The sequence below is a fragment of the Myotis davidii genome, unplaced genomic scaffold (assembly GCF_000327345.1).
Source record: "Myotis davidii unplaced genomic scaffold, ASM32734v1 scaffold608, whole genome shotgun sequence".
Lineage (NCBI taxonomy): Eukaryota > Metazoa > Chordata > Mammalia > Chiroptera > Vespertilionidae > Myotis > Myotis davidii.
In genome coordinates, this window is record NW_006300025.1 from 3,141,905 (window position 1) to 3,167,009 (window position 25,105).

Genomic DNA, 25,105 nt, shown 5'->3' on the forward strand with positions numbered 1-25,105 from the left:
GCCCAGGACACTGCTTGGTGATAGATTGCAGAGCCCCAGCCGGGTGGGTGGGGCCTCCCTCTGCTAAGCGATTGATCATGGAGCCCCATGATTGATCGTCCCACAGAGGGAGGCCCAGGCCACCAACCAGCGACACTGTGGTGGGTGTGCAGGGCCGGCCAGCAATTGCCCCGCAGAGGAAGGCCGAGGCCAGCCAATCGATCGCACCCCATGCCTGTCACCTGCAAAGGGAGGTGACTGGTGGTGGGGGTTGGGCGGTAGTACTGCACTGATGGCAGGCAGTGACAGCAGCGGGGGTGGGGCCAGCTGCCGGCAGCAGGAAAGCCCCAATAGGCCCTGATCGCCAGCCAGGCCTAGGGACCCTATCCGAGGGGTCCCACATTGTGAGAGGGTGCAGGCCAGGTTGAAGGATACCCTTCCCCCATGCACAAATTTCATGTACCAGGCCTCTAGTGTCTACATATGTAAAAACAGGTACACAAACTAATTTGTCAATTTTTTACATAAGCATTTGGAAAACCTACTTTTTATGTGACAGACTTTGGGCTTTAATAGATATTCCCTCACCTGAATTAGTTCATCCTATCGAGGCTTTACTGTCTCAGTTATCATCCTATTGGCAAAGCTCAGAAATGCAGAGTGGCCAAAAGGTTTTAGTTACCAGAAGAACCGATCTGAAGAGCCCTCAAAGTCCCACAGCCTGGTGCTCCTGCTTCTGCTGGTGCGTCTGCTCCATCACAGGCATCCTCTACATACCACAGGCGGCTACCTGGCCTCTTCATGCTGTACTTTGGTTCAGGTAGCATTTTTCATTGATAAAAATAAAGCCTTTATAATATGGCCTTTTTAAAAAAGCAGATCATGCCCCACGCATTGCACTTATAGAAAAGTCCATGGAAATAAAAATGCAGCAGGACAAAGCTAAAAATTACTCTCAAGATCCAAGCCGAGAAATATGTACTATGTCCTTGACATTATCTTTGTGTAATTTTTTGGAGAAAAAGCAGATGTTTTTATAAATGTCACACAAATGTGACTTCTCTTGGTATAACTATGTTATCAAGTCCATGAGAAATATGACAAGATAGAATAATTAGTTCTGTGGCTGTAGAAACAAAATTGCCTCAGGCTTCTCACCACAAAAAATGCTATGGAGAAGACCTTGACGGTAGCATGCAAAGTAGAGAGGGAGTGACATGCATAAACAGACTTCTGATGGCCACGGGAGCTGCTCTGACCATTTGTACAGCATCAGGACTTTTCAGGAGAGACGGGACAACCAGGCAGATGGAAAAGAAAGTATCTGCGACCCTCAAGCCCCAGAGGAGAGCCTTGAATACTTTTTATGATTGCTCTACACTTAATCCCACATCTGCGAAGAAAGACTCTGCTGTCTGCTAGCCTTTATAGTGATGAACACTTTTCCAGGAAAAACAGAAGATTGATTAATGGATTTTACAATAACTGTATGTATTTTATTTTATACCCAGTTATCTTAACTGCTCTTCTTCTAGTTTGTAAGAGCTTCATTGAGATATATTTTTCATATAATAAAATTCATGTATTATCACTATTTAATTTGAGAATATTTCATTACCTCAAATTGAAATCTTCTACCCATTAGCAGTCATTCTCCATTCCCCCTCCACCAGGCAACCTAATCTACTTTGTCTCTATTGATATTACTACCAAGGACATTTCAGAATATGGGTCATATATAGTCGGTTGTTTTTGTTGTATTTTTTTTTTAATCTCTTATTTTGCTTGGATGTTTTCAAGATGTTGCAGCATATGGCGATACTTTATTCCTTTTTATGACCAAACTAGAGGCCCAGTGCGCGAAATTTGTGCATGGGAGGGGGGTCCCCTCAGCCCAGCCTGCACCCTCTCCAATCTGGGACCCCTCGGGGTATGTCTGACTGCCGGTTTAGGCCCAATCCCAGTTTGACATCCATCTCACAATCCGGGACTGCTAGCTCCTAACTGCTTGCCTGCCTGCCTGCCTGATCGCCCCTAACCGCCTCTGCCTGCCAGCCAGGTTGCCTCCAACTGCCCCCCCACCAGCCTGGTCGTCCCTCAGTGCCCCCCTCTGCCGGCCTGGTTGCCGCCAACTGCCCCCCCTGCCAGCCTGGTCGCCCCTTACTGCCCCCCTCTGATGGCCTGGTCATCCCTCACTGCCGCCCCTGGCGGCCTGATTGCCCCATACAGCCTGCTGTTCAGTCATTTGGTCATCACTCACTAACCCCCCTGCCGGCCTGGTTGCCCCTCACTGCCCCCCTGTGCCGGCCTGGTCACCCCTCACTGCCGCCCCTGCCAGCCTAGTTGCCTTACACAGCCTGCATTCAGTCGTTTGGTCATCCCTCACTACCCCTCTGTCGGCCTGCTCACCCCACGCAGCATGCTGCTCAGTCGTTTGATCGTCCCTCACTGCACCCCCCTGCCAGCCTTGTCGCCCTACTCAGTCTGTTTGGTCGTTCGATTGTGATGGCCCCTGGCTCTTTATATATATAGATAAGATTCCCTTACATTGACCAGTGGTTCCCAACCTTCCTAATGCCGCGACCCTTTAATACAGTTCCTCATGTTGTGGTGACCCCCAATTTCATTGTTACAAATTGAACATAATTAAAGCATAGTGATTAATCACAAAACAATATATAATTATATATGTGTTTTCTGATGGTCTTAGGGACCCCTGTGAAAGGGTCATTTGACCCCCAAAGTGGTCGCGATCCACAGGTTGAGAACCACTGCTCTAGGGACTTGTTAGAAAAGTAAATTTCTGGGCTTCACCCCAGACCAACTAAGTCAGACAAGCTGGGGGTGACTTCTACACAGTGTTTTCCGATGGTCTTAGGCGACCGCTGTGAAAGGGTCATTCAACCCCCAAAGGGGTCGCGACCCACAGATTGAGAACTGCTGGCATAGACAGACCACATTTTATGGACCCTTTTATCAATTGGTGGACATTTAGGTTGTTTCCACTGTTTGGTGACTGTGAATAGTGCTACTAAGAAAATCTCTGTACAGGTTTTTGTTTGAATACCTGCTGTCAATTCTTTTGAATATATACCTAGGAGTAAAATTTCTGGTTAATATGGTAAGGAACTGCCAAACTTTCTACAGCAGCTGCACCATTTAATATTCTTACCAGCAATGTCTGAGAGGTTCCAATTTCTCCACTTCCTCATCATTTGTTATTTTTCATCATTTTTAAAAGAAAATATAATAGCCATCCTAGTGAGTGAAAAGTGGTATCTCACTGTGGCTTTGATTTGCATTTCCCTGGTAAGTTATTATGTAAAATCTTTTCATGTCCTTATTGGTCTATATTATATCTTCTTTGGAGATAATGTCTGAGTCCTCTGAAGTCAATGTCCTTAGCCCATTTTAAAATTGAGCTGTTTGTGTTTTTGTTGTTGAGTTGTAAGACTTTTTTATATATTCTTGATCCTAGACCCTTATCAGATATGATTTGCAAAAGTCTTCTACTATTTTGTGGGTTGTCTTTTCACTTGCTAGATAGTGTCCTCTGATGTACAAAAGATTTTAATTTTGATGAAGTATAATTTATCCATTTTTTTCTTTGTTGCTTATGCTTTTGGTGTCATATCTAAGAATCCATTGCAAAACTCAAGATCACAACAATTTACTTCTTTTTTTAAAAAAATAAGTTATACCGTTTTTGTTGTTAGGTTTTTGAACCATTTTGTTAACTTTTGTATATGGTGTGAGGTAGGAATCCAACTTCATTCTTTTGCAATTGGATATCATGGCACCACTTGCTAAAGAGCCTATTCTTTCCTCACTGAGTTTCTTGGTAACCTTGTTGAAAATCAGTTGAACATAGATGCATGGGTTTATTTCTGGACTCCACTGATCTCTATATGTCTAACCTTTCACCAGTAATGTACTGTTTTGATTACTAAAACTGAAGTAAAGTTTCAAGTAGGAAACTTTGAGTCCTCTACTTTATTCTTTTTCAAGATTGTTTTGGTCTTTCAAGGTCTCTTGAAATTGCACATGAATTTTAGGATCAGCTTTTTCATTTCTGCAAGAAAGGCCATGGGATTTTGATAGCGATTGTGTTGATTTTGTAGGTTAATTTAGCAATTATTGCCATCTTAAGAATGTAAAGTATCCCAATACAAGAATATGAGCTATATTTCCATTTATTGAGTCTTCTTTAATTTTTTATAGAAACATTTTTTAGTATTCAGTATATATATCTTACACTTCTTTAGCTATATTCCCAAACTACTTTTCTTTTTGAAGCTACGTTAAATGGGACTTTTTCTAATTTTAAAGTTGCTCACTGTAGTGTACAGAAATTTGGTTGATTTTTGTATATAGATCTTTTATCCTGCAATCTTGCTGAATTCATTTATTCATTCTATTTGTGTATGTATGTGTATTCCTTAGGGTTTTCTATATTCAAAATCATGCCATATTTGAATATTGATAGTTTTTCTTTTTTATTTCCAGCGTGAATGCATTTTATGTAATTTTCTTACCTAATTGCCCTGGCTGGAATATCCAGTCCCCATTTGTTGAACAGAAGCAGTGAGAATGGACATCCTTGTGTTTTCCTGATCGCGGAGAGAAGATGGGAGTGTAACAGGGAAATGTCTGCTGTTTCTTTGGTGAAAAGAAAGCCTGAGCCTAAGATGTGGCATTGAGATCTAGATGAGTTACATAGAAGAGTTGCAACAGGTATGGCTTATAGTGTCTGCTGGGGCAACAGAATTATAACTACTTTTTTTTTTTGTAATTTAAGTTGTATTTGGACAAAGAGCTCCTAAGAATAACTGAATTTGAGAAAAAAATCCCAAAGGGAGGCCATCCCTGCCAATCTGATGCAGGACAGAACCCCTGACAGTGGCAGCACTGAAACACAGGCGACATCCCTGGTCTGCACATCCCCCGAAGGAGAGCCCGCTGCACACCAGCCCCACCCAGGAGGAAGGAAAGGGGGAAAGGCAAGCAATCAGACTGTCCACAATCATTCATCGATCTTTCAAAGGCTGACACAAGGCTCACTGCTTTAAATTCTAGGAATCCCTATTCAACATTCTGGTTTTTAACTTACATAATACAATTCATTTGGGGGACTTAAAAAGTATTCTTTTTTCTTTAAACAAAGTTGCTTTCAGACAGATGTGGAAGGCCTGAGGCAATAGGAAGAAAAAGGATTTGGAGATAAAACTCCTAAAAGATACCCATTAATTTGCAGATACTGTGTCCCCTGAGCAAGCAATTTCACATCTGTAAAATGGGAACAGAAATGCATCTGACCTCATAGTGCTCTTACATGGCAAAGTAGAACGATCTGAAACATTTTGTAAATTCTAGAGCAGGGGTCTTCAAACTTTTTAAACAGGGGGCCAGTTCACTGTCCCTCAGACCGTTGGAGGGCTGGACTATAGTTTAAAAAAAAACGATGAACAAATTCTTACGCACACTGCACATATCTTATTTTGAAGTAAAAAAACAAAACAGGAACAAATACAATATTTGTATTTGCATGTGGCCCGCGGGCTGTAGTTTGAGGACCCCTGTCTAGGGCCTCATACATCATTGCTTTTATTATACATCAAACATCATTACATTTATTATATTATGGCAGCATTTTTAATCACGATCTTACTAAAATTCTGTAAAGATCAACTGAAAAGTAAAATTTAAAATAAATTTGATTTAAAATCTACTCCTTAAAAAAGAGTGTGAAATGGAAATCAAGTCATTCTGAAAATTTCATACCAAAAAACAACAACATTTAACAATAAGATGACAAAGTTCTCAAGTGCTGACTGGGTTGAAGGTACCATGTCAGCTGCTGGGAGGGGTCTGAGGCAGAATAAAGCATGGCCGCTGCCTTCCAGCAAAGACCTCTCGGGTGGGGACCGCTGTACAGAGCGAGGCCAGGGGACGAGCATAGGGCTCCATGGGGACCCAGGGGAGAGGAGCAAATAGGTGACACAGGCACAGATTCTTGATAAAGGGATCATATGAACACATTCAACATAAGACTCCAGCACAGAAAAAAATGGTGTTTTATTTTAATGTCTTATTACTAAAAGGTTCTATTTTGCTAAAATTTCTCTAGCCCACAAGTACCTACCAAAGAATATTTTCGGTGAAGAACAAAAGAAAAACGGTTGTTTATTGTTTCTATAGAAAATAATATTCTCTCCAAAATGTGTTCTAGTAAATAGCACTAATACTAGTAACTGAGTAATCTGCAGTTAGCACACTATCACTTACTGTTATCTATTGAAAAGAACCAACAGACAACAAAGATCATTTCCCACAAGGAGAGCACTTCCTTACAGAAACAAAACTTGCAATTTAAAATGCTTGGCCTGCCGTTATTTCCTTGTATACAAACTTGCCCTTTAAGGATTACAAACCATAGTCATGACTTCAAATCTCTTATATTCAAAATCACTCCTTTCCAAATGGGAGGTAAAGCACCACATTCCCCCAGTGCTACTTAATACTTGAAATGCTACCAGAAGCCATCTCTCTGTCTCCCAGCTCTTCTCTGCCTAAAGAAAAAGGTGAATTTTATTAAAACCTTCAAAGAATGGCAAAAGATGGTCTTACAAGTCAACAAGTGATATTTCAAACAACAAATCCCTTCTGCAGTGACCACACCGGCGCCTACTGAAGGCCTAACTGTCCTCACCTTTCCAAGGCTCCACAGAGAGCCACAATGACCTTATTTCATGAAACAAAGAAGCTTAAGCCAGAAAAGGCTATGTGGTCACTGACTCAAGGCCAGAGCTCCAAAGATGACCCTCTTGTCCAGGCTACCCGTGGGACAGTCAGGCCAAATAGCCTTGGACAGATATTTTAGAGTTTGAGAGGCTTACATCCATCACCCTCAATGCCTGAGTAGGACACGGGTTAGACAGTGTCTCTGGTGGGGAGCTGGAATCTTACATTGTCCCCTCTCCGGAAGTAAGACAGCCTGGTCGGTGTCTACCCACTCCCACACATACCGACGTGGCTCCAAACATTAGAAGAAAGCAATGACCTGTGCCCATGTGCCAACTCTTCATCATGCAACCTATTCTCTAGCCATTCTTCCTTCTCTCAGCTACTCATGCAGCGTGCATGGGGGCAGTAGAACCACCCTGAGCCCCTCCCGGCCTCCACTCAGCTTGCAGCGTAGGCTCTGTGGGTGCAGGTTACACTACGTACTGAGACTGAGCTTCCAGACAAAACCAATCTCAGATGTTTTCATACTGACACTGAACTAATCAGATCACTCCATGTTTTACTTCTTAAATTGATTTTTTAAATATACATGCAGAATTATTAAAGTTTGAACAGTACAAAACTGCACTCCTCCTTTTTTTGAAAAATAGTTCAATATTGGCAAGTGCCTCATAGTTCAACCTGAACATTTGCCTCTCTTACTTTAATCTCCCTGGTTATATTTGTGTGTGCTTTAATTTCCTTGGTTAAATTGAAAGAGCTGGTCTATTATACTTCTTTTATTACTGAGATTGTCATTTAATGTCTGTTGCCTGCCTCTTCCCCTGTGTCCTCTTTTAGAACAGGGTCTCTCAACCTGAGCACTACTGACACTCAGGATCCCACGTTCTTTGCTTAGACCTACGTATCACAGGAATTTGAACAACATCCCTGGCCTCTACCCACTAGATGCCAGTAACACTTTCCCAAATGTGGCAACCAAAAATGTTCCCAGACATTGGCAATGTCCTCTGACGACAAAAACCATCCCCTTCAAGGCCCATGTCACAGATGAGGGAAACTACCTCACTCCCCAACTTGTGACAACCAAAATGTCTCAGGACACTGGTTCCTGGAGTGGGGGAGGTGGCAAAAGCTCTGTGTCCCGGGAATCGCTGTCTGGGATAATGAACACTGGCCAGCTCACCGCCACAGAAGGTTAATGCCTGCACTGAGGATGGTAGCTGGAGCCAGTCTCAACCAGAACGGTTGAGCTCAGCTTCTTTGGTCACCCATTCTTCCCATGAGGCCATGTGGTTTTAAGGTCTTCCTTTTTTACTTTTAAATTTTTTGGCAATCAGCACATTTGTTGAATGCCTGCTGTGTTGGGAAAAGACGAGGTACACTCCAGTGAGTCTACCAAGGATGATTCTGGAGGCCACAGTAAGTCTCCTTCCAGAGAGAGACCTCAGGGCAAAAGAACATTTTCTCTACTGGAAATCGCAGGCCAGATTACACACTGTACCGTATGGGAACAGTTTAGTAAGAAAAAATCTTCCAGTTTTCCACATATATTGAGTTGCTATTATATTGCATTTTATGCTTTATTTCATGTAGCATGTGCTTACTAAACACTTATGGCTACATATACATAACTCATATTTTTCACTGACAGCATTTACTTGAAACAAAGTCTTTATACCTTTAACTCCAAAAAGGGAGGAAATCAAACCAAACTCTATTCTGGCCTCTCAGGCAGTCTCCTTCCTCTCTGATCAGCCTCCCAGGCTATCACTTTACCCTTTTAAAGCTGGGAAACAAGTTCGCGGCCCATGTGCTAACCTCATAACCTCAACCTCAACCATCTGTTACCTTCGACATCTTTCTACTTTCCTTACTTAGGTGTAATAGGCTCAATCTGTAGCTCAGTGAAAATAATAATTGGCTTTAGAGTTGTAAAAGAAAAGAAAAAACTTGCCAATATATTATTTTGAGGCAGTATCTAAAGTGTCATAGCCATTAATGGCTGAACAAAGTTATAATAAATTATTTTTGGTAAAACTTTGTCTAATCTATGGCTTGTACGTCCTCATGAAACCTTACAGAAACCACTGTATATTACTTGATGGCATAACACTATGTGACAGATTCTACATTTCATCACTCTGAATTCATACTGCAAGCACATAAGAATTATCAATTAACTTAATATATCCCAGAAGGTTGATATATGCTACCTATCCTTGTAGATATTATTCTTCCAGCAAATCTAAGTCCAATGGAAAGTTTTGTTTATTGCTCCAGCAAAGCTTTATACTCAATAAAATCTCATTAAAGTAAATTCAAACTAATACAAATTATATTTTTAGAAAAGTGTTTTTAAATGTCAAATTACTTTCAAAAACCAACAATAACAAAACTGGCTAAGAAAAATATAAGATAACAGAGACCTTTAGAAGTTCTAGTTTAATAGCTGTAAAAATTAAACTAATAGCTGTAATTGCACATCAATTTTGAATTCCAACAGGGTAGAAAATATGTTCTCAGTGGAGAGAAACAGACCTGGGAATCTTTCCCACAAACTTCTACTTCCTAACAGGCAAGAATTCTTTGTGGGGACAATCCCTGGGATATCCCCCACACACCACTTAGCCTGCCCTTGTGCTACTATGTCCACGGTGAAGAGAGGGGTCACACCCTACCTAGCTCCTCCCTTTTCTCAATTCATCTTCTAGTCTTCCTGACTCAATTTGTGCTTTGAGAGATACTGGAATAGTGTCAGGAGGCTCTACCTTCTCAGGGCAATTACTATTCAGCATTATATTATACCTGCCCCAAGTATTTCATACACACACAAAACACATATGCATACATGTACATACACATATACATAACCTATATAATAAAAGCGTAATATGCAAATCGACCAAATGGCCAAATAGTGGAACAACCATCTGGACGATTATCTGGGACCACGCTGTGATACCCACCGGCACCAGCCAAGGCGGGTGCCACGTGATTGGTCGGGGGCCCAGCTATCGCCCCATGATTGCCCCACAGAGGGAGGCCCAGGCCACCAGCCTGCAGGGTGATCAATTGGGGGGCTCCACGATTGCCCCAAAGAGGGAAGCCCGGCCACCAACTGGCAGGTGGGCGGGGCCTCCCTCTGCGAGGGAAGCCCAGGTCCGGAGGGAAGCTGGTGCCAGCAGCCAGGGGAAGGAAGGCCTGCTTTTCTGCATAAATTTTGTGCATCGGGCCTCTAGTGGATAAATAAACTTACACACATAAGCCCCATCTATGTCTCAGTCCTTGTTAGGTCCTCATTACCTTGCCCCTGGGCTACTACAGTAATTCCCCTTCTGTGCTTGTCATCATTCTCTCCTGATGATAATCCCATGTCATGACCGTAGTTTCAGCCTCATGAAATGCTTTTTTGTCATGTTGAATGTTGTACGCAAAAACCTTCCACAGCTTCCCACTATCCGCTGGATGAAAAAGACTCTGAATGCAGGCTCTGTACAATGCCTGCCTAGATTCAGGTCTACATATTATTTCCATGCACACATCTGGCAAAACTAAATCAAAATCACTATGGTCACTGTTCCCTGAACATGACCTGAGGTTTGTACCTTCGATATGTAAAATTCCACCCTGCTTCTTGTCCTACCATCTAAATCCTATTCATCCTTGAAATTCCTGCTCAAATCCCACCTCCTCTGTGAGCTGCTTTCAAACCACCTAAACCAGAGAGGTATTCCAGACAGTGCAATTGCTATGACTTGTGTATCACTCACTTGGCCCTCTGCACACCTTGATGGATATACACATTGTGAGCATCATACCACTGTGCAGACCTTTAGAACCTGGGTGAGGAAAATATTCCACGCGAAAAGCTTATTGAATCTGTTGCTACATTTAATAAAGAACAATGTGACCCTAATGATAAAATGCATAACAAATCAGAGGATCCAAGAGTGCTTAATAGGAAGGGGCCCTAGAGGTCCTCAGGTTCAGCTCACTGGTGGTCAGGCAAGTCCGCAGCGTCAGTGGGTGACAGAGCTGAATCTAGCACCCAGGCCTTTCAGCTCCCAATATGAGGCTCGTCATCTGCGAAAGTCAAATGTTGAATATATTTTGAAGCTGATTTCTATTCTGCAGTCTTAGAAGATGTATTTCCCCATTCTTAAAACCCTTAGAAATAAGGCCCAGAATTAGTCCTATTTTTACTCACTGTAGAATCCTATAGTTTTTTTTTTTAGAATTGTTTTTAAATGAGGCATTTATGTTAGCTTTCTAAAGTTCCTCTACTGATACACATCAAGGCTAATATTTCATCGTCTAAACATCATTTGGACCTTTAAATTTATAAATATGCACTCTGTCCTGCTGGCATTTAATTAAAGTCCCATGAATTCAAATATTGATTAAAAACATACTTGATGTACAGAATAAATACTTTAGAGATGTTTAGAATTATTTCCTTGGATATGAGATAAACAAGGTCTCTACTCTGCCATCTTAATTCTTCATTCTCTGAAATGGAATACTCATTTATGTTTAGCCTTAAAAATATTTATAAATTTATGTGTATCTAACATGTGTAGTTTCAGTTAAAAGTAAATTTTCAGCAAAGAACAATTCTTTGTCTGAGAAAAGGTGATGCAATTATTACGTATCACTGCATGATCCAGGCTGTCTGGGGTTATTAAGAGAGTCAGGGATGGCCAATTTACAAGTATCACCCCTGCACCTTGCTTTCATAGCTCACTGCTGAGTCTTACGCTAACTGAGGGGCCCCTTGAGATCTTTTTAAAAATGAGTGTTTATTATTATATTATTCCATCATATACCTCATGAGAGGAGGTTGTAACATCCATTATGAAAATCGCGAACTATTTTTACTTTTATGATAGAATATTACTCTTTATATGATGTTTAAAGTTATGTTTTCTTTAACACTGGTATAGCAAAAAGTTCATTAAAATATAAAGTTCAATGAAAGCAAAATGTTGCTAAAAAAAAGTTAAATATTCTTGGCTACAAAGAAAATAACCCAAATTTAGGGAAAAAGAAAAGAAATGCTATAAGTACATTTAACAGCTGAAAGATGAACCACTGTTAATCATGGTTCTGCAAGTGCCTAGCATAGTACCTGGCAGAGTAGTCGCCGCCTAAGTCAGGTTCTTACTTACAGACAATAGAACGCACTCTGCTGAGATTAAGAGGACAGGGATTTATATCAGAGCATAATATAGCTTATAGGATTTCTACAGGTGCCAGGGAGCCAACCGTGAGCCCTCTGCAGTCGGGAACAAGGTGGCGAGCCTTGGCTGGCCTGGTGCCAGTGGGTGTCATAGCGTGGTCATCCAGACGGTCATTCTGCTGTTCAGTCATTTGATCAATTTGCATATTATGCTTTTATTATTATAGATTATTATAGATGATAACAATTGGTAATTGGATTGCTACCTAGGGGCAGTACATTACATATTACTTCAGCTGAGAGAACCTCATGCTTTTCTGGTGTATTATAAAATACGACTAGAGGCCCAGTGCACAAAAATTCACGCACTGAGGGGTGGGGGGTGGGGGAGGGTCCATCAGCCTGGCCTGCGCCCTCTCACAGTTTGGGACCCCTTGGGGGCTGTCTACCTGCCAGCTTAGGCCTGCTCCCCGGGGGATCAGGCCTAAACCACAGTCAGACATCCTTAGCGCTGCCAAGGAGGCAGGAGAGGCTCCCGCCACCACTGCTGCAATTGCAGCCATCAGCCTGGCTTGTGGCTGAGTGGAGCTCCCCCTTGGAAGCACACTGACCACCAGGGGGCAGCTCCTGCATTGAGCGTCTGCCCCCTGGTGGTCAGTGTGCGTCACAGTGACCAGTAGTTCCTGGTTGTTCCACAGTTAGGGTCAATTTGAATAGTACCCTTTTATTATATAGGATAATAGAACATTATAGATAAAAATGACAAACACATACATTTCCTAAAATTTCTCCATGCAAATTTGCAACACTAATTCTGCATTAATATAAGCTTTTCATTTAAAAGAGAATTTAACTTTGATGTAGAACAGACAAATTACATTAAGACATTAAATCTGTAAGTCATTGTTAAAAAATAGCTTACTTATTTTAAGCAAAGAAAACTTTCCAGTCTTTGATATATGTTCTTAGAAACATGAAAATAAAATTCCTTTCCTCAACTGTCCTTTTCCATTTCACACATATTGATCTTTCCATATGTTTTAAATAATGATGAAATTAATAGGAACTGTTCTTAATAAACTTAAATCATAGTTCCTTTCATGTCCACATATTTTTAAGAAGACCGAGGTGAAAAATCTGCTTCAGCATTAGGAAAACCTAAGAAGAACCAGGAACAGCTTTAGAAGAGAAACTGAAAGATGGCGATGAACTAGGAAGGAACTATGAAAAGGTATTTGCAGGTTGGGTGTGGGATGGCATTTCAAAGGAGGTTCCTGAGATGGGGTGAGACAAGGCCAGGGCCCAGGTAAGACAAGACAGAACAGAGGAATAGGACCAAGGACTGTTTGTATGACCCACTTGCTGGGTGTGAATCCATGAAAAAGATATTCCCTGTGGAATAAGCCAGGCCTGCCTGTGAATTATAACAGTCTTTACAAAAAAAAAAAAAAGTGGCATTGGGCAAACGTTCTCAATATTTTTTGAAGCTTATTTAAACAATGGGCCATGATATTTATCTAACTGAACTGTAGAGGAGAATCAATGGGCCAACATCGTGCAGTTCCAAGCAGAGCCTGGCACTGTGGGTGCCGGGGAAACAAAGGCCCTCTGCCCCCCGCCCCCCACTCCCACCCCCAGCACAGCAGCTGAGCAGAGGAAGCCACCTGCAAGACCCCTTCATGAGCAGGGCGGGCAATCCCACAAGTCACCCAAAATTTCATTCATGATTTCTAATTATTTTGAGAGTCTTTATGATCTTAGTTGTTTTTCTGAACCAGTAACAATCAATTTTTTAAAAATTCAGTGTCAAGGGAAAAATAAATTTATTTAAAAGTATTTTTTTCAATTGTACTAATAAGCCATAAACTTATACTGTGGGCTATGCTATTTGATAAGGTCATTATTTTAGCTATTAAATCACTAAGTTATTAGAATAGCTAAAACCAGTCCAACCAATATTAAAAACAGTTGGTTTGGAATGTAACATTTTGAATTCTAGCCATTCCATATAAGAATTATTATTTTTTAAATATAGAGGTGACTATATTTACATAAATAATTTGCTATCATATTAGACCAGCGATTTTCAACCTTTTTCATCTCATGGCACACATAAACTAATTACTAAAATTATGCAGCGCACAAAAAAATACATATTTTTTACCAATCTGACAAAAAAAATAGATATAATTTTGATTCGTTCACACCAGACGGCTATTGTTGTGTTGGCTCTTATTCTTTTTTTTATTTGACAAGCTAAGTAAGGAAAAGAGGTCAGTGCCCCTGACCTCAGGTTTGCATGTTTTTAAAAATTCTTGTGCCGTGGAACACCAGCTAAAAATTGCTTTATTAGATTAAACCATGACTTTACATGATTATATCACAGAACACAATCTGTGCGACATCTATTTCACAAAGTTGTTTTTTTTTGTTTTGTTTTGTTTTTAATTAAAAAAGGTTCTCACCCTAGCAGGTTTGGCTCAGTGTATAGAGTGTTGGCCTGCAGATCAAAGAGTTCTGGGTTCGATTCCAGTCAAGGGCACATACTTTGGTTATGGCATCCTCCCAGCCCGAGGCTGGGTAGGGGTTTGTGCAGGAGGCAACCAATTCCATGTGTTTTTCTCACATTGATGTTTCTCTCTGTCTTTCCCTCTCTCTTCTACTCTCCCTAAAAATCAATGGAAAAATATCCTCGGGTGAGGATTAACAATAAATAAATAAATAAATGAATGAATGAATGAATGAATGAATAAAAAATTTTTTTAAGTAGTCCTCAATGAATTTATGTACGTTACCCTTATATCTGAAAAAAAGATTTTCAACATCTTAGAGCTTATTTCAAATTCAACCCTTTATTAGCCCCTCCTGACGTAATTTTGATACTCTCAGATTTAGGAAAGCATTTGTAAAACGACCATGCCCCACCAGAATGCTCACAGGGCCCCGCGTCTAAGGCAGTTGTAGAGCCCAGTGGTGGTTCCTGAGCCACACAGCTGAATCTCGCAGACAAGTGTGCCACCCAGAGGCGAAAGGAACAAATTCACCTTGGATTTTATTTGTGAGACGAATAAATGTTAAAATTTATAAAATTATTTGCTATTACTTATCTTACTACAAAATAAGAAAAAATTAGAAGGCTCTATCTGCAGGAAGAAAGCCCTTAGTGCCAGACTACCTGGAAGTGTGGCTCTTTAAGAACTCCCACAAGATGGCAATAAGCCCGCAGACGGGTCACAGGTGCACAGTTTGCCAATTTAAAAAATTGAGTTTAGCTGCACTATTTACAGTAAAAGCTATCTTTTCTTTTTATAATTAATATAACATGTGTTTCCAGAAGTACATATAAGTTCTGGAACAACTACCATGATCTATTTAGACATGTGGCCCAAAAGTTAAACTAATTACCAGATATATTTCTTACTTAAATGAGGAAAGTTTCCTTCATTAGAAGGTCTTCTGCTCAATTTTCTTCTGGCAAAGGAACAAAGTTTACTTAGAGTAATTCTGTTTGGCAGACAGGGCTTCTAAAACATATACCACTAACTGTAAAGGTTAAAGTAAAACAGTCAATTCTACTAAACACATAAGAATTGAAGCTTTTAATGTCCCAAACAATAGGCAGATTATAAAAAAGAGATTTATGATATCTCCATTTCCATCTGAGAAGTCTGGATGTTGGAAATACTATTAGCGATTGGCCATCATTAAGATTTACATTTTTTTAAAATGATTTACAAAAGATCAAATTAACAAAAAACATCACATACATTAAAATGTGAAAATGATTTTAAGTATAAAATTTGAAAACTCCCTTTTCTACACTGTAAAATCCAATTTTTTGAAATACTGTTTTGGGTTCTCAAATGTTATACTTATTTCATCTCATTTTGTTGTTTCATTTTCACTCTAACACACTTTAAAATAGGAAGATGATTCCAAAGTCACACCTAATTATATGACTTTCTAGAAAACTTATTCTAAAAATATTGTTTACAGCCGACTTCAAATTTGCTTTTATTAAAAGAGAAGATTCTATAATTGATTATTATTTCCAAGTAAATTTTTTTCTCCAAAATCTTAGCAAATACTGCTTTCAAGTACAGCATGCTAACTACATCTTCCCCTCTTATTTCAGTCACTGAGGGATCTCCTTATTATCTGTGAGAGTTAATTCTCTTCCCTATTTAAACCCCTTAATCTTCCACATGCCCTGAGTTGCATCATTCGGCAAAAGATGCTTCCACCTGCAATGATGGCTGCACAATATCTGAGCACAGAGCACAAACAGTTCCACTTTCATGTCCATTTCTACTTTTATTTGGGAAATAAACGAGACTATGGGTGTAAGTCCAGCCTGATATCTAAATGTCCTATACATAATGCTGAAACTGGAGCAACTATGATAAAAGCAACTCAGTAGGTCAGCACGGTTTAATTGCTCCAGGTAAAAGTTCAATGATTAAAGCTCGAAATAATTTCAGGGAATATATAATATCAGGGAATATACTCAGGAATTTGGTTGGGAAGGTTCAAGTGCATTCTGGACCAACAAAGAAAAGCTGGTCAATCAGGAGAATGACCTCTTACATGTATCCTAGGGGCACCGAAAAGTCTGTGTATCTGCTTCACACATTCAAGAATACAAGGAATACAGAAAGGATGGTTACTTACAGTTCATGAATGATTCACATTCATTAATAAGTATCTACAACTCAAAGGGTAAATTCTGGAACACTCCCCATGCCTCAAATTGGTAAAGAAGATCTAGATAAAATTAAATGCCTTAAAATTTCTTGAATCTTTTCAATTCCTTCTTTCCATCTTCAATGCTACCATCCTAGTTCTCAACATTTTTTTAAAAAATCTATATTAATTTAACTACTTCCTAATTAATCTCCCTGTATCCAGGCCCAATCCGATTCTATCCTACCACTGTCACATTTCAAAATCCATCCTCCAAACAGAGTCCAGAATAATCTCTGTGAAATACAAACTAATCACACCACTTGACTGCTTGATATTTACAAAGAAAATCAGGAGTCAGAGTGTTCCTCCCCCCCACACCCTCTGCCCACTGGCAGGGGACTTCTCAAGGTAGGATGGCCAGAGGCTGGCCATATCCCATCCTGCACACCCAGGGTCTACACGGAGGGGCTACTGCTGGTGGCTCCTTGGCCTTTCAACTTAACCACCAATCACAATTCTTTGTGATAGAAAATAAAATAACTCTTAATCAGGAAACGTCAGGACCCATAATTTATGGGTGAGGTCTTCCAGAAAAACATCCTAACTTCTAAAATGATAGTTTTCAAACATTTTTAAATGACCAGAATAATTTTTTCAAACAATATCTAATGTAGAATTCCAACAAAAAAGCAATTGAAATAGTATTTTTGAGGTTCACATTACAGGCAAAGGTTGGACCATATAGAAGTGTACAAGCCATAGAATAAAATTCAAATTTGGTTGGTTCAATGCAAAGTGAGTGGGGAGAAGAAAAAGGAATGTGATAATAATCTGATTTACATTTTTGAAAGGCCAGTGTTTTGTTGTAAGAGTCGAAACTACTGAGAACTTTTAACATTTCTGATGTATTTTCATAAACTCAAATTTAACCTGTGAAGTCCTATGTACTTTCCAAATAATGGGCTACCAATGTAAAGGAGTCACAAAATACCTGATCCTCGCTGGTTAATCCCAGATGCATCACCAGGTAAAAGTGCACCAGGAAGTCTGAGTTTGGCAGAACGTCCTGGCGTCTGGTCATCATGGCACAGATCAGTTTGTAGGCTTGCAGTTTGCCTTCCTTATATTCATTTGGCAATGTCGTCGCCTGCCAAGAAGATGATGTTTGAAGGTTTAATCAACTCCAGATGCAGCCGGGCATTTCAACATTTCCTTTACTTTTCAGTTTTCCGTAAGAGTTGCTTGTGGAGATGTGGGATACGCTGGCTTTAGTAAGACCCGGCCTGTCTTCGAAACATGCCGTCTTGGGAAATTACATTTTAAAAACTTAATTTCAGAAAGGAAGAGGAAATTACAATAAAGGAATAAAAACATATCCACTTGCCTTAAATAGCCATGATGCAAACATTCTGAGTGGTGGGATCAAGACCGGAGGAGATGGAGAAGTTTGGTTATCCAGGCTTATTGCCAGATTATCCCGTATCTAATTCACAAAGAGGAGATTAGGGAAGGCAATACAGTTTACCCCAACAATATCCCAATATTGGGGTTCCATGGTCAACTAGCTGCTTCCAGTACAATTTCTATGAGTAAAAACCTACAATAGTTACAAGTTTTTCTTTTATTGTGAGATCTACTGTCATTTTGAATTTTATATCTAACTTACTATATGTGGTTTTAGACTTAATAAAAACTAGTGCATTGTTTTTCCTTGAATATAATGGAGTGGTCCTGACCTCCACATGATAAGAATGGTTGAACAAGTTATACTGTATAAACATGAATCACGTTTTAAAATATATATATATAGTCCTAACCGGTTTGGCTCAGTGGATAGATATGTAATAAACAGAAACAAAAAGCAGAATGAAAAGGCCCCAGTTGTCCCACTGGTTAGGGCCTTGTCCTGATATGCCAAGGTTGTGGGTTCAATCCCCAGTCAGGGCACATACAAGCATCAACCAATGAATGCATAAATAAGGGGAACAACAAATTGATGTTTTTTCTCTCTAAAATCAATAAATAAAAATTTTAAAAAACAATGAATATTGTATGTACTCTAATATTTTACTTTTATAAAAATTTTTTACTCCTAAAAGACCATAATATTGGTTATCTCTGTGGGGAGTGATATCAATTTTCTACTTTGATTTTCTATCTTTTTAAAATTTTTAACAAATACACATTTTTATTGATTTCAGAGAGGAAGGGAGAGGGAGAGAGAGATAGAAACATCAATGATGAGAGAGAAAAATCAATCAGCTGCATCCTTCATGCCCCACACTGGGGCTCGAGCCCGCAACCCAGGCATGTGCCCTGACAGAATCAAACCATGACCTCCTGGTTCACAGGTCGACACTCAACCAGTGAGCCACACTAGCTGGGCCATTTTTCAAATTTTATACAATAAAACCAGTATCACTTTCATAAAGAAAGCAATTAATACTACTAAATAATACCCTACTCTTTAATATCCTATAGTAATATAATATTTATGCATTAAATGAAATGACTTTTTCATATTTACAAAATGACCAAACTATAGGTATTACTATTTATTCTTTGATATTCAAATATACTTTGTGTCAACACCTAATTATTATCCCAGGATGTATTCAGTGGTGAATTGCAACACAGTTTTAATGAAACTAAGTCAGTTTTTCCATGTTAGAGTAAAAAGGAAATATAGCAAGAGTACCTTTGCTAGTTTATACCAGAGTTCATAGAGGTAGCCAAAAACTTTGGCATGGATCTTGGGCGACTGGATATTATTCACATCTCCGAGGATTCCCAAGACTCTTCGCCATAATACAGCAGCAGAGTCTGGGTGCCAACCAGTGAGGTTCCCTCCGGCGATTATGCTACAGTCGTCTGCAAGGCATTCACTGCTATCTATGGAGAAAAATGCGTGTTAATCCTGGAAATACAATCTGAGTACTGCCTTTATTCTTTCATGAAAATTATCAATGCTTATATATTGAGAGTAAAATAATTAAGATGAAAATTTTCTAAAGTAAAATAAATAAGATGAACAATTTCTTACAACTTTTTCCTGAAATAATTCTTTAAAAGTACTTAATTTTTAGGACAGTTTTAGATTTACAAAAAATTACTAGAATAGTATACAGAGTTCCCATATACTCCATGTTAAGTTTCCTTATTGCTAAACATCTTTACCTAAGTACGGTATGCTGTTACAATTAATGAACCAATATTAAAACATTACTACAAAGTCCATACTTGTTCAGACTGCTTTAATTTTTACCTAATGTCCTTATTCTGTCCCAGGATTCCATCTAGGATATCACAGTACATTTAATCATCATGTCTCCTTAGCTTCCTCTTGGCTATGCCATTTTCTCAGATTTTCCTTGTTTTTGATGACATTGACAGTTTTGAGTTCTGATTAGATATTTTGTAGAATGTTCTTTAATTGTGATTTGTCTGATGTTTTTCTCAGGATGGATTTTTTTCCTTTTGCATTTGTGTTCCTGGAATAAACATTTTTAGCTCTGATATATGAGCCTTCTCCAATATTCTTGGGTTTCATTTGCAAATTCTTTATTTAGAATTTTTGCTTATATGATTTTAAGTAAGATGGACTCAAATTTTCCTTTTTAAATATGTACCTTGTCTCATTTCATTATCAAGTTAACACAAGTTAGATAACAGAAATTAGGGAGCTTTCTTTCTTTTTAGTGTATGGAACAGATTGGAAAAAACAGTTTCTCATTTATTTGAAACTTTAGTAAAACTAGGAATTGTCCTTTATTTTTATAAATATATTCAAACTAACCTACTATTTTAAATTTTGTAGTTTTTGTAGCTCTGTTCCCTTTTGCACTCCCAATATTCTTTCCTTGATTAACCTTGCCTAGTCATCTATTGTACTGTTTTTAAAAGTTGTTTTTGCCTTCTCTGTTGCTTTCCAGCACATATGTGTATGCATTTTAACTTTATAAGTTCCCTTTTTATTAACTTCAATATATTATTCTGCCATTATTCCCTAATATTTTGAATAGGGCACATAGATCAATATTTTTCTCTTCTAATAGAAACACCTAAGTCTTCAGCTACATTCTAGAGCTTCTGATATGTAATTTAAATTGTAGTCCACTTTGAAATATTTCCTAATTTCTAATTTAATTTCTTTTGGACTTAATTTATCTGAAGTGCAGTTTTTCAAATGACAAGTGCTGGCGAGGATGTGGAAAAAGGGAATCCTAGCACACTGCTAGTGGGAATGCAGGCTCGTGAAACCATTATGGAAAACAGTATGGAGTTTCTTTAAAAAATTAAATATGGAACTGCCATTTGACCCAGTGATCCCACTTCTAGGAATGTATCCTAAGAAACCCAAAGCACCAATAAGAAAGAATGTATGCACCCCTATGTTCATAGCAGCTCAATTAACAAAAGCGAAGTTAGGGAAACAGCCCAAGTGCCCATCAGTAGATGAGTGGATAAAAAAGCTATGGTACATTTATGCCATGGAATACTATGCAGCAGTGAAAAAGAATAATCTCTTACTCTTTGGGACAGCCTGGAGGGGCCTGGAGAGTACCATTCTACATGAAATTAGAGAAAGACAAGTATCACATGATCACACTCATATGTGGAATCTAAGTAACAAAATAAACTGATGAACAAAATAGATCCAGAGACATGGAAGCATAGAACAGACTGCGGAAGCTCAGAGGGAAGGCAGGGAAGGGTGGGTGGGTGGTAGGTAATCAATCAAAGACCTTGCATGCATAAATGCAGAACCCATGGACACAGATAATAAGGTGCTGAAGGCCTGAGGCTGGAAGAGGGGAGCTGGGGCGGGGGATCTGGAGGGGGCCAATGGAGTTAAAGGGGGGACATATGTAATACTTTCAACAATAAAGAATTGTTAAAAAAATAAAGTGCAGTTTTTAGTTTCTTAATGTAGTTTTATTACTCTTTTGTTCTTTATTTCATCACACTCATAGAATGTGGTATAGTTTCAAATCATAACATTTGAGAGTTGATTAAAGATCTAGTTAGTTAATTTCTGTAAATGTTCCATGTGCTTTGAAAAATCACCTGTATATTTTAATTAAGTTCAAAGTTTTATATACTTATATATATATTTCCATTCACTATATATAAAAATATCTCCATTAATTATATTGTGTAAGTCTTCTCTAATATTTTTTCTTAACTTGTCAATTTTTGAGTTATTCAAATTTTCTACTATGAAGTTCATATAAATTCATAATTATTGCTGTCACTAATGATTTCTGCTTTATAGTTTATGTGACATACACACATAGCTAAACTAGTGTTCTATTTTTCTTTCTTCGATCTATCAATGTATTTATTTAATTAGTATCTCCTTTGCTTTGCTTCTCTTTTGAATCTTTGGAGGGAGTTTAAAAAGTTGGTCCTATCTCCACCAGTAACCCCCTTTACTTTATTTTCTTACACCATTTCTTATTAACATACTTATTCCCAGAGTTCTATTCCTCACACATTTCCCACACAAATAAAGAAAAACTGATTTCTAGGCAATTATGAACTCCCACTGAGTGTTATTTTGAGTACATATATTGTTAGTGCTTTTAAGGCCTAATTAAAGAAATTGAAGAGCAATTGGTGGATGTGAGGAACTTTAGGTAGAGGAATGATAAGAACCAAAAAGGAGCAAGGAGTGAATCTGACAAGGAGCTGGGGCAGATCCAAGAATGGTCTGCATCCTTCCCCGTACCCAGGACAGCTGCTAATATCTTATTATACTAGACTAGAGGCCCAGTGCACGAATTTGTACACGGGTTGGGTCCGGCCAGCCCACCCCGATGGACCCTGGGGGAGGGGCTGCGGTCGATTGGCTGGCGGGCCCCACCCCCAATTAGGGGGGCGATCTGGGGTGGGGCCAGTCGGGGGGAGGGGCTGTGGGTGGTTGGCCGGCTGGCCTTGCCCCCTGGTCAAACTCCTGGTTGAAATCCCCGTTGAGGGCACAATTTACATATTAGCCTTTTATTATATAGGATGCTGAAAGGTCCCAAGACATCTGAATTTCCCACATAAGTATCACATAATCTACTTAAGAGACACAATAAAATGTGCAGATCAAATTCAAGATGGAACTCCTAAACACTGTACCTGAAAGACAGGAGGTACAGAGAACAAAAGTCTGATTATGGGCCTCTGGGTTCTCTGAAGAGACTCATCTTCCTAATGTTTAACCTGTAAAGTAAGTGCAATACCAAGGATCTGTCCATCTAAGAAGGTATGCTGATTTAATGAATGCTTATAAATCAACACAAGACCCCATACACAGCATAATATGGCATTTATCTTTCTCATAAAGATGAGAAAATGATGTCTTTAATCCTCTAAGGCAGTAGTTGTCAACCTTCTGGCCCTTTAAATACAGTTCCTCATGTTGTGACCCAACCATAAAATTATTTTTGTTGCTACTTCATAACTGTAATGTTGCTACTGTTATGAATCATAATATAAATATCTGATATGCAGGATGGTCTTAGGTGACCCCTGTGAAAGGGTCGTTCAACCGCCAAAGGGGTCGCAACCCACTGGTTGAGAACCGTTGCTCTAATGGTTAAAAAACAGTAAGGGAATTAAATGATTTATAGCGTTTCATCTCCTACCCCCACGCCCAAAATGCAGCCATCTGAAACAGAGATTAGCCCCAGCATTCCAATCACACTGGAGCTTTGCTTGAGTAAAACCAAGTGAAAAAGGCCAAGTATCTCATCACCTACACCTCCTTGCTACCTGCCAACTAATATATCCTCAGTTATAAAAGGGCCTCATGTAGAAAATGTTTCAATGCTACTGGGCTCTCTGACAAATGCATACCACAGTGATAAAATCCTAGGTAACATCCCCATCACATTATCAAAATACATTGAGTCCTTTAGAAGTATTTAAAATCATTGCTCAATATCACTGTGAAAAAATTTTTTAATGAGTTTAAATGTTTTATCCTAAAATTATTGCATTCGTGGTGTAAGTAACAGAACAGATGCTGACATTTTACATGTAGATGGTTCCTCACTGAAGCAGTGCTTAATTAAAAATGGGGATTTGAGAGATTTCAGAAAATTTCATGCTCACCCTAAAAATGCCAAATATGTAGTTTTATTTTCTTTTTCATTAGCAAGCTAGTATGGTAGCCTAGTACCTTTTAATTTCATTATTACCAAATGCAATAGGGGCATTTAAATTTTTTTTATTAAACTGGAAACTCTTGCAAACAAATACAATATATCATCTTTCTCCAAACATAGGCATGATTTTAACAAAGCAATATAACATTTAAAATGTTGCAAATATGCAAAGGACTTTAGTCATAAAATAAGTCTTGATAATGGGTACTTATGACCAAATGATTTCACATAGCTGCAATTTTATGTAGGTTTGGTAAGAATATTGAAGAAACATAGCAGGAACACTGGAAATAAATTTCCCTTTTGATTTGAAACCTGAAGACACAGATCCAAAAGTTCAATTGAAACACCTTAATTCCGGGACCAGAAAACTCAGGCCTGGCCTTTGAAGATTCAAAATGGAGAGGTAGCAGGTTGGCTAGTGCTCTGCTGGCCAGCTCTGCAGCCTGACTCTTCCCTCCTTCCTCTTCTGTTTCCAGGGACATATTGTTCATTTTAAAGATTTCAAAAGGTGAGCAAACAATCAGAGGAGATCAAAGCCTGGTGAAAATGCCAAAAATGTGTCTAATGGAAGACAATGCTGACAAACAAATCATTTCTGCAAGAACAGCTTTGGTGGCAGGTAACAGTGAGTGTAACTCACATGCACAGCTATAATTAAAAGCAGAAGTGGTAAAAGGATTTCTATTTGGAGGCAAGGCTATGATAAATACACTAAACAAAAAAGATTTTGATGCCCTGACCGGTTTGGCTCAGTGGACAGAGCGTCGGCCTGCGGACTAAGGGGTCCCAGGTTCGATTCCAGTCAAGGGCATGTACCTTGGTTGTGGGCACATCCCCAGTAGGGGGTGTGCAGGAGGCAGCTGATCGGTGTTTCTCTCTCATCGATGATTCTAACTCTCTATCCCTCTCCCTTCCTCTCTGTAAAAAATCAATAAAATACATTTAAAAACAATTTTTTGAAACTGAATCACACTTATTTTTTACTATTAAAAAATGTTAAAATTTAATTGCTATTTTACCGAAATAAAACAACAGCCTGGACTTAAAGCTTATTTATTCATTGATCCAAGTATTTACTAACGTTCCTCTCCTGTCATATACAATTCTAGAAGCCAAGAATCAGCAGTGAACACAAACAATGACTCTCCCCCACCCCCCAGCTTATATTCTAGTGAGGGGAGACTACTGACCCCCTCCCCACTAAAGCAAATGTTGGACACCATTTCTTAAACCTCATCTTAAACATATTCCGGACCTGACAGGAGCCTGGAAAGGAAAGAGCACCAAAGCTGGCCTTTGCCCTTTAGGGTAAAACATCTCATTTAAGAAAACCTTTCCTACACCAAGGTCTTAA

General features: G+C 39.1%; 1 protein-coding gene across 1 annotated transcript in view; it reads right to left on the bottom strand.

Moving 5' to 3' along the window:
- Window positions 1-25,105, bottom strand: part of RALGAPA2 (Ral GTPase activating protein catalytic alpha subunit 2) — a 270,837-nt gene that overhangs the window by 143,689 nt on the left and 102,043 nt on the right. The window contains exons 20-22 of the mRNA XM_006776151.2: window positions 19,290-19,483; window positions 17,976-18,074; window positions 17,583-17,738 (exon numbers count right to left, since the gene is read on the bottom strand). Coding sequence (XP_006776214.1) covers window positions 17,583-17,738; window positions 17,976-18,074; window positions 19,290-19,483 — 449 coding nt within the window. The remainder of the gene's footprint in view (window positions 1-17,582; window positions 17,739-17,975; window positions 18,075-19,289; window positions 19,484-25,105) is intronic.